The 11,527-nt window shown below is 44.7% G+C and overlaps 1 protein-coding gene across 1 annotated transcript in view; it reads right to left on the bottom strand.

The window, feature by feature from the left end:
* Positions 1–4,297: 4,297 nt before the first annotated feature.
* Positions 4,298–11,527, bottom strand: part of hs3st4 (heparan sulfate (glucosamine) 3-O-sulfotransferase 4) — a 72,038-nt gene continuing 64,808 nt past the window's right edge. The window contains exon 2 of the mRNA XM_086055424.1: positions 4,298–5,150. Within this exon, the coding sequence (XP_085911550.1) occupies positions 4,496–5,150 (655 nt within the window). The 3' untranslated portion in view covers positions 4,298–4,495. The remainder of the gene's footprint in view (positions 5,151–11,527) is intronic.

Below are 11,527 nucleotides of genomic sequence, written 5' to 3'. Positions count from 1 at the left end.
TTATAAAAAAAAAAAAAAAAAAAAAGGCAAAATCACCTCAAAAAACGGCCGAGTTGGACGGCACGGAAAGGGCGGTGACGGTTTGACAAGCGGGCGACGTGCACCCATCCTGGGGCGTCGTCTTTAACGGCGTGCCGGGGACGCTGATGAGCCACATAACGCCGCGTGAGCCCCGCTGGGAGGAGCAGTTCAAGGACAACTTAGCATGCCTTTCATGCATTGTAACTCTCGCAGGATGGATCACAGCACTCTGGCTGAGAAACAAACGAGTAGGAGGTAGCGCTGGAAAGTGAGTGCGCGCGCGCGCCCGCGTGTGTTATTGACAGATTTGGATCAAAGTTTGAGCTCCCTAATGCAAGTGACTGCAGCAATGCAAATAAGTGCATATTCGTGGATGAGTTATGAAATATTGACTTGGTTTTTTGTGGGTTTTTATTTTGAGGAGGAATATTGTGAATTATTTAAAAGGTTAGAGCAGAGGTCCTCATTTGGTGCCTTTCCATACGAGCCCAGACATATTATTAGATCATATTGCTTATAATTATAATCTGCACAATTTGTGATAAAGTACGTGGTTTGACTATACAGTGTATATGTATGTATATATATATATATATATATATATAGAATCGGCCAAGCCTGTATAAAAAAAATGTGTGGGTTGTGCCAAATATGCGACTGACCGCTGATGGGTCCTCACAGGAGAAACCTTCCAACTTACTTTTAATATCCGAATGAGGTGGGAAGTGTTCTTTGGAAAAAGTTATTTCCAATGTTTTCTTGTAATTGTTTAATACGAGTTCACTTTTTTTGGCATGGAATCACTGCAAGAAAAGAATGATTCGATGAAATACGAGTTTATTGAGCTACGCCTTTATTCTCCTAAAACACAAAGTTTGAGAAAACAGGCCTGCGAGGCCAGGCCTCAAAAGTAGAAGTTCGACATCGACTTTGGGGGGGAGGCTTGCTCCGGCAGCCAAGTGTTCAAGGTTAGCGCCGCCGCAAAGGGCGGCGTGGGACTCGCCTTGATGGAATCAATGGCGCCGCGTTAAAAGGAGGCGGCGGTGCCAGCCTTCTTTCCCAGGGTGACGGAGTGCTCCGCAGAGAGCGGCGGCCGTCCAGCCATCCTTGGCCGCCCAACAGGCGGGATTAACGGAGCGATGCATCATCGCTGTGGCAACCAGTGATCTGTGGCCAACTTATTTATTGACTCGTCAGACGTATCGATTGTCTCCGGTGATGAAAGTCCAGACACTCACTGCGAGTTATGCAAAGCAATAAAAAAAAAATCAAGATGGCTCATGTTCCTCTTGTTTCATTAAAGGGGCATTTCAGTACCCTCTTTTTATTATCCTTGAGGGCTACCGCGGTGACATTTTGCTTAATAGCGTAGTTGACTAAATCCGATTAAAATGTTCTTTGAAAACAAATAAAAATGTTTGGGTTTTTTTAACAAGCAGATTGATATTTTTTGCATTGATTTGGTTACTGTAAGTTAAAACAACTTAGGTCATTATGATATCTCTTCAGAATGAAATCATTTTGTGAAATAAAATTGTCAGACTAACTTAATTTGGGAGGATTTTTTCAAAATAATTTCATGAGCCCTAATTTATTAGAAATTTTATGAAAATAGTCAATTCGGACAAAGCATTTAATGTAAAAAAAAGCATGATTCATGTAAATATTGTTTAAATGATTACATTTACAAGAAATAGGTTATGACTTTGAATTGACTTTTTTTAATCGTGAAAAAATAATTTCGCAAGTCCAAAATTGTCCTTTTGTTATGTATTATCGAAGAAAAATGAATTCAAATTTAGTTCAACATTTTTTACTCCTCCCAATGTTTTGATCACTTTTTTAAATGAGCACCTTCTTTATTTCAGTGTGACCCTGCATCATCCTTCTCGACGCGGGCCAAGGACATGGCCATTAACTTTGGCATTCGAAAGATTCCATGAAAAATGCTTTAGTCCTTAAAGCCAAAGTTCAGGCACATGCGGGAGGTTAGCATCCATTCCGTCTCATTTGGAGCTAATCCAAATGAGAATTAATGGGCCTTGGTGGAGGTCACACCTTTCTGTTCTAGTTTTATCTACCGGTTAGCGCTTCTCATGACCAAAAGTCTCAAAGCAAACATCGGGTTTGGATTCCGTTGATGGCTAGGTAACAACCTAGGCATGTATGGTGTTTCTTTTCTTTTTTTGGGGTGTTTTTTTTTTTTTTTCTTGACGGCAAACACTCCCTGACATTGCCAGTGTTCCAGCAGCAGCTTATTTAACAAGCCATTAATCTCTAACGACAGAGGAGAGCGTGGCAGCAGATGTTTGTTAACAAACGTTCGCAGGGCCCTTCTTCAACCTCACGCATCGCCGCGGCGACGAGAGGGTCACGAGGCAAAGCGCTGCAGAGTTACGCAGGAGTTTGTGGCTTTTTGCTATTTGTCACGTTGGGAAATAGTTGGACAACCTTGACTATGAATAGGTCGATGGGTGAAATAAATTAAAAAAATGTTTATAAAGAAGCACGTGACTCATCGCATTCAACTGGGATGAATGAAAAAATGTGCAGCCTTTTGACGGCAGAAGATTACTTTTCATATTCCAAACACGAAATATTGAAATATTGTGCTTTGACAATAAAAACAGCTTACAATTTGGAAATGAGGCTTCACCTTCTTATCACCATCTGGTGGAGTTTTGTGTGTCACGGTTAGCGCCGCATGAGCAGTGTTCAACAACTATTTTTCATTGGTGAGGCACAATACATTTTTGGGGGGTACAACTTTGCCAACCAATTAATACAAGAAAATTGGTTCATATGGTATGGATATTTTAGGACAGGAAAATATCTTCCCTATGCTAATCACAGCCAATAGAGGACGTATTTGAGCGCTAGCTGTGGCTTGCGATGAGGCACTGCGCCAAATCTGCCTGCGTTCTTGTCATTCTTTAGCATCTCCCGGCTACCATGGAGGAGAATTAGCAATTAGCAGTTTAGCGTGTGACGCGGCATTGGCAACACATCTTCGCCGCGCGCGGTCATCAGTATGCTAATGTCAACCACGCAGAGAGACTCCAATTATCGGCTAATGCTCGTGATACGTCAGTGCTCTTATTCAATATGGGCGCCGCTAATGAGTGCGACGCGGCGAGAATAGTGAGCGCATGAACACGTTGGTAAACAGCAAGGTTGTTGCGTGTGCGAAGCAGTTGTTCCTCATCATAAAACGAATAATTGTGTCTTTTTTCTGTCAAAGCAGCCAGCGAGAGGATGGGCACGTGGAAACTGCAGTTTTTGGCTGCTAAGGAATGAAAGTGAGAGGTAAGGACACTTTAAGAACTGATTAGCAAGCATTGTTAATGGTCATCATTAGCCAGTGGTGGGAAGGCCAACAAAAAATACTATCAGAAGCATTGACTTGCATATGTACAAGCATAATTCTTATATTTGTTCCGTGAGCTAACGAAAGTAGCAATGGTACGCTTTCTTTGACCAATAGTATTTTCAATTCATCCTCACGGGGCCAGCGGACAAAATGGATATGATTTCAAGGTTTTAAAAAGTCACGCTTTCAAAACCACTGAAAACTTCCATTCACTGTCATCATACTGTCAGAATCTGATATCGGCCCATGCCTGGTGAAATGACCTTCTCATTCAGAAATTAGCACAAAAAAATGAAATTAAAAAGGACTTGATGCCTGTGAATGAGTTAAAATGTCAATCATACATTCACAAGTGAAACAAAATCATACTTGACCTTACCTATCACTGTTACATATCATTTGAAATTAATAGTGCTCTTCAACAAGAATCTTGATGAGTCAAAGGGTGACTTAAGGCCTGTGTACCACAACGAGGGTCTTTTTTCAAAATCAATATGCTTCCCTAGCTGATATATGAACATCAGCAATAATCCCTGAAGTTTATGGAACATTTAACTTTCCGTTTGACGTTTGCCTTCAGCTGCCGCCGCACAGCTGGCAGACTGACACCAACGCTCAATATCAAATGGCTTCCTGAATTGACAGAAATATTACCCCTCACATTTCGGCGATAAGGTCAGAAGTGGGACTCGTTGAAAATAACGGCATGGTCAAATTTTGTTGCCTTGTCACTTTAGAGGTCGGCAGTAATCATTTTATGATAACGATAAACTTTTTTTTAGCCGGGTTAGCCGGTGTCACCACCGTGTCATAACTTGGCATACTCGTGTGAGTTATCGTCAAGAAAAATCTGCATTATCCTTTGAAAAGAAACAAAAAGATCATTTCTTTTTCACAAATATAAATATATTTTATGTTTTGGTATGTACAATAGTCATCTGCCATCAACATTAGTTTTGGGGGGGGGGGGGGGAGGGGGGAGAGAGAGAGGGAGCAAAAGGAAAGTGCGGTGATTGCGTCCAAGCCTGCCCCCTGAAGACGGAACAGAAGAGGAGTGTTTTTCATTTCGTGGAGTTCGTAGAAGGCTGGTGGTGGCAGGTCCTGCTAGACCAGAGAACCTCGAGATATACTCTCCTCCTGTTGCTCCCATTCAAAGTTCTGTCCCGTCATTTGGTAGAACATCATATTAAAGGGCTTGTAGAACTTGTGCAGTCGCCGAATCACGTCCGGCTCGATTTTGGGGTGAGTTCTCCCTTTGGACTTGCCCAGGCAGCGGGGAGTGCTGCTGTCCTCGGGCTTCTTCAGACAAGGGAAGCCTTTCGTCTTGTTGAAGTAAAAGTGTTTGTCGGTGACGATCCTCTTGAGGCCCAAGAAGTCCTGGACTTTGGCCATCTCGCCCGCAGGGTCCACGATGAGCCTCTCGCCGCTGACAAAGTGCATTTGGGAAAGAGGGAAGTACTGCATCCAGCTCTCCAGGTGCAGCGCGTATATTCCGATGCGCAAAGCGCTCCACGAGGCATCGATGAGCCCCAGGGTTCGGTTTTTGAAGGCGAGAACCTCGAAGGTGGGGATCTCGGGCTTCTTGGACAGAGTCTGGGTGTAGTCGGAAATGGCTCTGGTGACGGGATTACGCACCACGATAATAAGCTTGATGTCCCGGGCCATGGTGTGGATGCGCTTGGGGGCTTGGTTGGTCACAAAGTAACTGGGGGTCTTCTCCATGGTGATCTGCCCCTCCAGCGTTGAAGGCATCAGGTCTCTGGGAAGGAAACGCACAAACAGACATTTAGTGTGCGGCCACAAATGGATTGATGGCTTCGGCCAACAAGCGTCACCAAAATGCTCCGCCCACGCACCATAGGGACAACTCATTCTTCGCTATTGAGTCTAGATTTGTATCGTATGGGCTTCCAGTTGGGTCGCAGTCAGATAAAAAATCTCCAGGACTTGCGTGGGTTTGAAGGGCAAATGGAAATGAATGTAAAATGGCCGAATCAAACCAAAATGAATGACTTCTTGTGCTACTGCAGCCTTTTTTTTTTTCTTTTTGCAAGCAAGTTTGTTTTGGAAGGACTATTGGAAATGGGCACACATGATTGAAAATGGTCACAGTTATTGATACTTTTTTTTTTGGGGGGGGGGGCTTCTATTGATAGAAAAAAAAGTCTGAAGAAACGCCTATGTAGCTTTGAAGCATCCATTTTAGAGGAATTTTAGACAGTGGGCCTACAAAGTTCCATGTTTCTAACTGAAACTGAATTTGTGGGCAAGTTTGTTTTTAAAACCCTGTTGAAAATGGCCAAAATAGGCTTATTATAAACTTGCCGCTTTAAACCAAAAGGGCAGATTTCCTGTGTCCTTTTGGGCATGGGCTATCACGACTTTTTGGTGGATCTACTTAGGCACGTCTACCGAATTTCATGTGGCCGTGTGAAAGCGGCATCACAAAACTGCTTGGCAGCGAATTTTTCACGTCAAGAACAAAAAAGACAACAAACAAAGCAATTCCAACCCCTAACGCCGCGTATTATGTTGTGGTGAGCAACACACCGTGGTAGCTCAAATAATTACATCCGTGGAGTAATGTGCAGGAGATAAAAGACAAGAAGATGAAACGGCAGCCGAGCGAGCATGCTCATTGCTTAATTGACTCCATCTGTGTTACTCCAGGAGCTGTTTTGGAACTTTAATAATGAGTCGGCTGCATATCATTAATACCGGGGCGCCTGGGGTATTGTTTTGTCATACATTTATTATGCATGCTATGCTCACACTCTGTGCAGGCTGCTTTATTCACTATCCCCCCCCCCCCCCCACCCCTCCTTTGCAATGGGTGCGGGCAGGTCTTTTCGTCAGTTGCTCATTGAAGGCAGACGGGATTCATTAGGAGATTCTAGGTGATTATTTGTCGTACAATAGGAACATCCCTCACTTGAGGAATACGTCCCATGGAAAGCCATTTGCCGTGACCGCCGATGTTCATCCCAGCCCGGTGGCAAACAGGGCGGGAAGTGGCGGCATTGCTGTTTCTATTTCGGTACCGCTAATAACACGGCGTAGCATTAGCTTCCGGCGGAAAAAGCTGATCAAATGTTTACACGGATGCTCATTCCGATCCGCGCTCCCCTCTCCTTTTGTGGACTCTGCGATCCTGCCGCTAAATCGCTCCATTAAATCCTCTGCGACTCTTACTTAACTGATCACAAACAGGAATGCGCTTCTGCAAAGCACAATTCAAAACGCCGCCTCACAAGTCGCCGTTTGCTCGCTAAGTGAGCGCGTGAACGAGCAGAGCAAAGTGCAATTATGGCGTCTGTTACTGTCTGGGAAATGAGGAAAAGTCGCCATAATGCTGTTTGTAAGAGCAGCTTTTCTCCTTTGCTCCCCCCCCTCCAAATCCCCCCCCCCCTCGCTCGCTTGTGATATCACAGCACCCGCCTCCACCTTGTTTCAGACCTACACTTGGAACGATATAGTTGCATCAATCATTTGCACCGCGGACATATTCTAAATGAAGTCTTCTCTGCTGAAGAATCCAATTTAGCCGGCAAAACATAAGCGGTTATGCGCATATCGACTACCCGCTCGCGCACACACGTCGGCGCACACACACGGTCATTCCTTTCCGGGCTGAAAATCCCGCAAGTGGCCTGGTAATTGCATCTCAAGTAACAGTATTGCCTTCCTGATGGGTAATTTCCCTCTGGCTTGTGTTTTGTCTCTCGACAGTATGGTACCGCGCATACTCCCTGGCGCGTGTTAGGGAAATTAAACATATCTGCAGATTGCAAAGTGACCAGAGAGAATATTCACTTTCATTTAGGTGCCCTCGCTTTCCACGAGTAATGAACGGCTGCACGCTTGTTTCTTTTCTTCCAACCGTTTCAAGGCGCGCTCTTCTCTCGCCGTTCCCAAAGTTCAGTTAGGTGATGCGCCACGGCCATAAAAACAAGCTTAAATGGAATCACCTTGGAACAACCAATTTCCTACTCTATAGACACGACATCGCCGGTAATGTGCCGCCCGTCTCACAAAGCATGTCCAATCGTTCAAGGTTACCTTTTTGGAGGCATAAAAACCTATTGTCCTCATCCGGCGCAACACTAAACATTATACATTTAATTATAGGACAACACAAGCCCAAAGACTTTCCTCTCTCTTGTTTTGATGGCGTGCCGCAATCACCATCATCATCAGTCATGGATCATGTGCGTCTGAAATGTCAGCGGCAAAGGAAATCAGAAAGCCGATAAACAAGCTAATTCTTCCGTGCATGGCAAATGGGTGCGCCGCCGTCAAGTGGAACCGCGGTAAGTAACGGCAAACTCTCACCTCCCCGTTTTTGTTCGTTTTTATTTCTATTTCCGCATCAGTTGCTGAGCTTGACGTAGGTCATTCAGGTGGGCAGGCGACTAAAGCGTTGATGCTAAACGGGCCTTCCTCGCCATCTGCTGTTTACTGACGCAGGCCGCTCGGAATAGGTAACTCGTAAAAAGAAAACGTGTCGACGTGAAGGAAAAGTGTGTCGGTGAAATAGATCCTGACCACTTTGTATACTGCGAGGAGCGGATTCAGAAAGTTTACAAAGACAAAGACCACAAAGCATATAGCATATAGTATGGCTACTAGGCGTCCTACAATTGTCTCTCAGGTAGCTAATTTAAAACACATCCAATGTCTGTACAATCAAAACCAGATATTTCCATTTTCAAATGCAAAAGAAAAAGAAAAAAAAAGAAACCCGAAAGAAATAACAATCAGGAAAGGTAGCATTCGACAACTCTGATAACGGAAAAAAGAACCCTGAGCACAATCATTTTAACAGACTGTATGTGTCCCAGATTTTTCTTTTTGTAGTCTTGCACCTGCAGTCTTACATTGAAGTTCTCACAGTTTTGCTATGTCTCATAATGGATTTCATGAGATTATTCAGGTAAACCCACTGAAGAGTCTTGTGAGCGTAGACTCCCAGCACAATTTGTGGGGTCTGCACAATCCAGGGAATCATTTTCGGGCTCAACGAGGTGAGAGCCAATTTACATTCGCAGAAACTGTTAATCGGTCTGAGCTGTTTGCGGCGGAAGAAGTTTTTCCTCCTGAGAAGCTCAGCTGTCTCTAACAATTAGGGAAGATTAAATAGACTCCCCCACTCGCACTCACTCCTTTTCCTCGTCATACCGCTTTGGATTGATCTGCACCGATACGCCAGGCGTCCTCTGCGTCAAATACAATCAATTATCCCAAAGAATTCTCGGTCATAACCGCTACTGCGTCCTCCGAGAGCAAAATCTGAGAGACGTCGGCACTTATGAGAGCAGACAAATGTGGTCCTAATTATTCCTTTCAAAAAGAGAGCATGATTTTTAGAGTGAGTAATGGAGATTTTTGTTCCTCTGTCGTCGACTCGTCTGCAATTGCGTTTTGGGACCAGAATCCTGACCCGTAATTGCGTTTCCTCAGCAGCATCGGTGCAAAGCGGCAAACAACAGGAAGCAAAATGAATGGTTCAGGTGTTACTCGGCGTTATAAGCGGCTATTCATCACCAGCAATCGGTCAGGAGCTGGTAGATGCCGTGGTCAGTTTGCAATGAATAAGACATGGGCGCGCGTTGAGCGACATGTTTGTGATAAGCACCACCGCCAAGATATTGCTTCTCTGAGCACACCGAGAGTGAGAGAGGAGGAAAAGATTCCAAATGAGTCATTCCTCAACAAGTGAATGCGTTCTTGTTTGGCACACACGTGAGCGCAAGCCCACAGGCCAGAGCAAAGGCTTCTGCCGGGTCTGTTATGGAGTGGGAGGCATTGTTGTTGTCGCGGTTTAAGGTGCAGCGTTTTAGCGGGGGGGAAAAAAAAAAAAAAAAAAAAAAAAGCCGCCGTTCGCGGCGATCGGCGCGGTAGTGATGCAAGCGGTCGGGTCCAGGTGGCTTTTGTTTTTGTTTGTTTCCAAACCGGAGTGTGAACTCTCCACCTGTGTGCGTGCCGAGCGCGTCTTAGCTTGAAGCTTATTCACTGTGCAGCCATGTGTTTTATTTGCCGCCTGTGCCCTCCCGCCACCCACCGGGTCCTCAAATGCTCATATATATAAAATAACAGTTCTCCAACCGGGGTGCGGGGGGGGTCAAGTACATGTGAAAATGTCTCCTCTTGGTAAACTCACCCACGATGAGGATTATCTTACATTTAACACCGGTAAAATGATACTACACACTTGGATGAGCCTAAACAAGTACACAACTGTGTCTTGGGAGTTTGGATAAGCATTACCCCCCCTTCCCAGGTATTCTCCCACCCGTGTCACCTCAGTTTTGGTTTCCTGAGGCCGAGCCAATCAACACCCCACCATTCCAAATGCTCTCTCATCTGTGTCATTTCAGGTCTTACTAGTTGCCGTCGGATCCCAGCGACTATCTCATCGTTTTGCACTCATCTCTCTACCGTCCTGGGTGTTTTCCCACCCGTGACATGTCAGTCTTTATTTCCTGCAATTGCCAGCCAATCAGCTCCTCGCCGTTCCAAATGGCCCCTTATCTGTGTCATGTCCATTCTCACTAGTTTCCGTCACATTCCTGCAACTCTGCAAAAGATCCGTTGAGTCTTGCTCATATTGCTACCGTCCCGGGTGTTCTCCCACCTTTGTCACGTCAGTCTTTGTTTCCTACGATTCCCAGCCGGTCGCCTCCCCTCCATTCCAAATAATCTCTTAACTGGTATGTCGGTTTTTACTCTCCTTCAGCTAGTCCGAAATGGTTCCCGTTGACTCTTTTGCACTCATCTCTCTGCCTTTTCGGGTTTTTTGCCACCTGTGTCTGAGGAGTTTTGCCTTGATTTGTTCGTTTCTCGGGCAGGCGTTACCATTCCTTCCCAGGTGTTCCCTCATCTGTGTCATGCCAGTCTAAGTTTCCTGAGACTCCTAGAAAGTCAACTCACCGTCTTTCCAAGTGTTCTCTCTGTCTTCCGGGGTGTTCTCTCACCTATGTTTCCATACGTTTCTTGTTTTTGCTAAAAATGGATCCCTTGTTCTCCTCCCCAAAGTCTCTTTGGGCAATTTTCAAATGTCGCTCATAAAGACGTCATAACCTAAATGCCCAACCTTATCTAGTTCCAACTTTCATTCTATAATCATGTCCTGATCCATCTACCATGAAAGATAAATGTATAAATGTCCACATTGAGAATCATCAAATTGTTTGCTATTTCAGGCTCCAAAACGTGGTTAGGCTTTATTAGCTTTAGGATTTAGAGTATTGTTCGAGAGCACAACTGGGCATCGTCCCTCTGCTGTAGCTCTTGTCTAAGAAACAAACTACTAAAATGTGTTAATCACTTTGCTCACCCCTTAATAAATGTCAACCCATCACCAAAAACGAGTCAGTAAATAACTGAATCCCTATGCAGGTGATCCCATTTTGACAGCATCTCTTGACAATAATCCATATCCTGAGTAAGCAAAAGAATACCTAAAGCTCATGAATACTTGTTTACCCTGCAGGACTGTTAACGTCAAGTACATTTGAGGACAGGAAGTGACAGCTGGTCCTGATCAAAAACCTGATTCCTCCGATCTCTTCCCGTGATACCCTAAAGACCGTCGAGCTTCCAACGGCGCCCAGCCAGCCAGGTACCTTTCTCAGCGCAACTGCCAGACTGTAGCAGCCACATCTAAGGCTTTTTGGACATGAAACATTCTGAAATAATGTGTGGGAGAAGAGCGGTGAGGATGTTTGCAAAGCTGTTCCCTGCTGCACCATTAGTCCTCACCAGTCGACTGAAAAGCGAGAAAAAAAAAAAAAAAAACACGTCTATTTTTAACTTAAGTCTGTGGAGACAATGAGAGCGCAATCTTATCTCCAATCAAATTCTCAAAAGGATATTGCCGTCTTTGCCGTCTCCACATTACGCTGTACAAAGGAGGCGCTGCTTTCCAATTTCCATTCTAGAAATAGATAGAACAAACCCAAAAATAATGATCTTACATGATGGCGCATTGGTGATGATGTAATGCAATTGTAATGAGAAACGCAACAGCCACACAAACAGATCATTTATTTGTCCAGTTCCTCTTCTCGGTCTCATCCTGTTGATGATGCGTCCATGGCGCTCCTCTTGGCAGTATCATCAAAATTCTGCCTTGAC

This window comes from Filicampus tigris, chromosome 16, assembly GCF_054856515.1.
Source record: "Filicampus tigris isolate MCC_2025a chromosome 16, RoL_Ftig_1.0, whole genome shotgun sequence".
Classification (NCBI taxonomy): domain Eukaryota; kingdom Metazoa; phylum Chordata; class Actinopteri; order Syngnathiformes; family Syngnathidae; genus Filicampus; species Filicampus tigris.
Note: the sequence above shows the minus strand (reverse complement) of the source record. Positions and strands in the feature narration are given on the sequence as shown.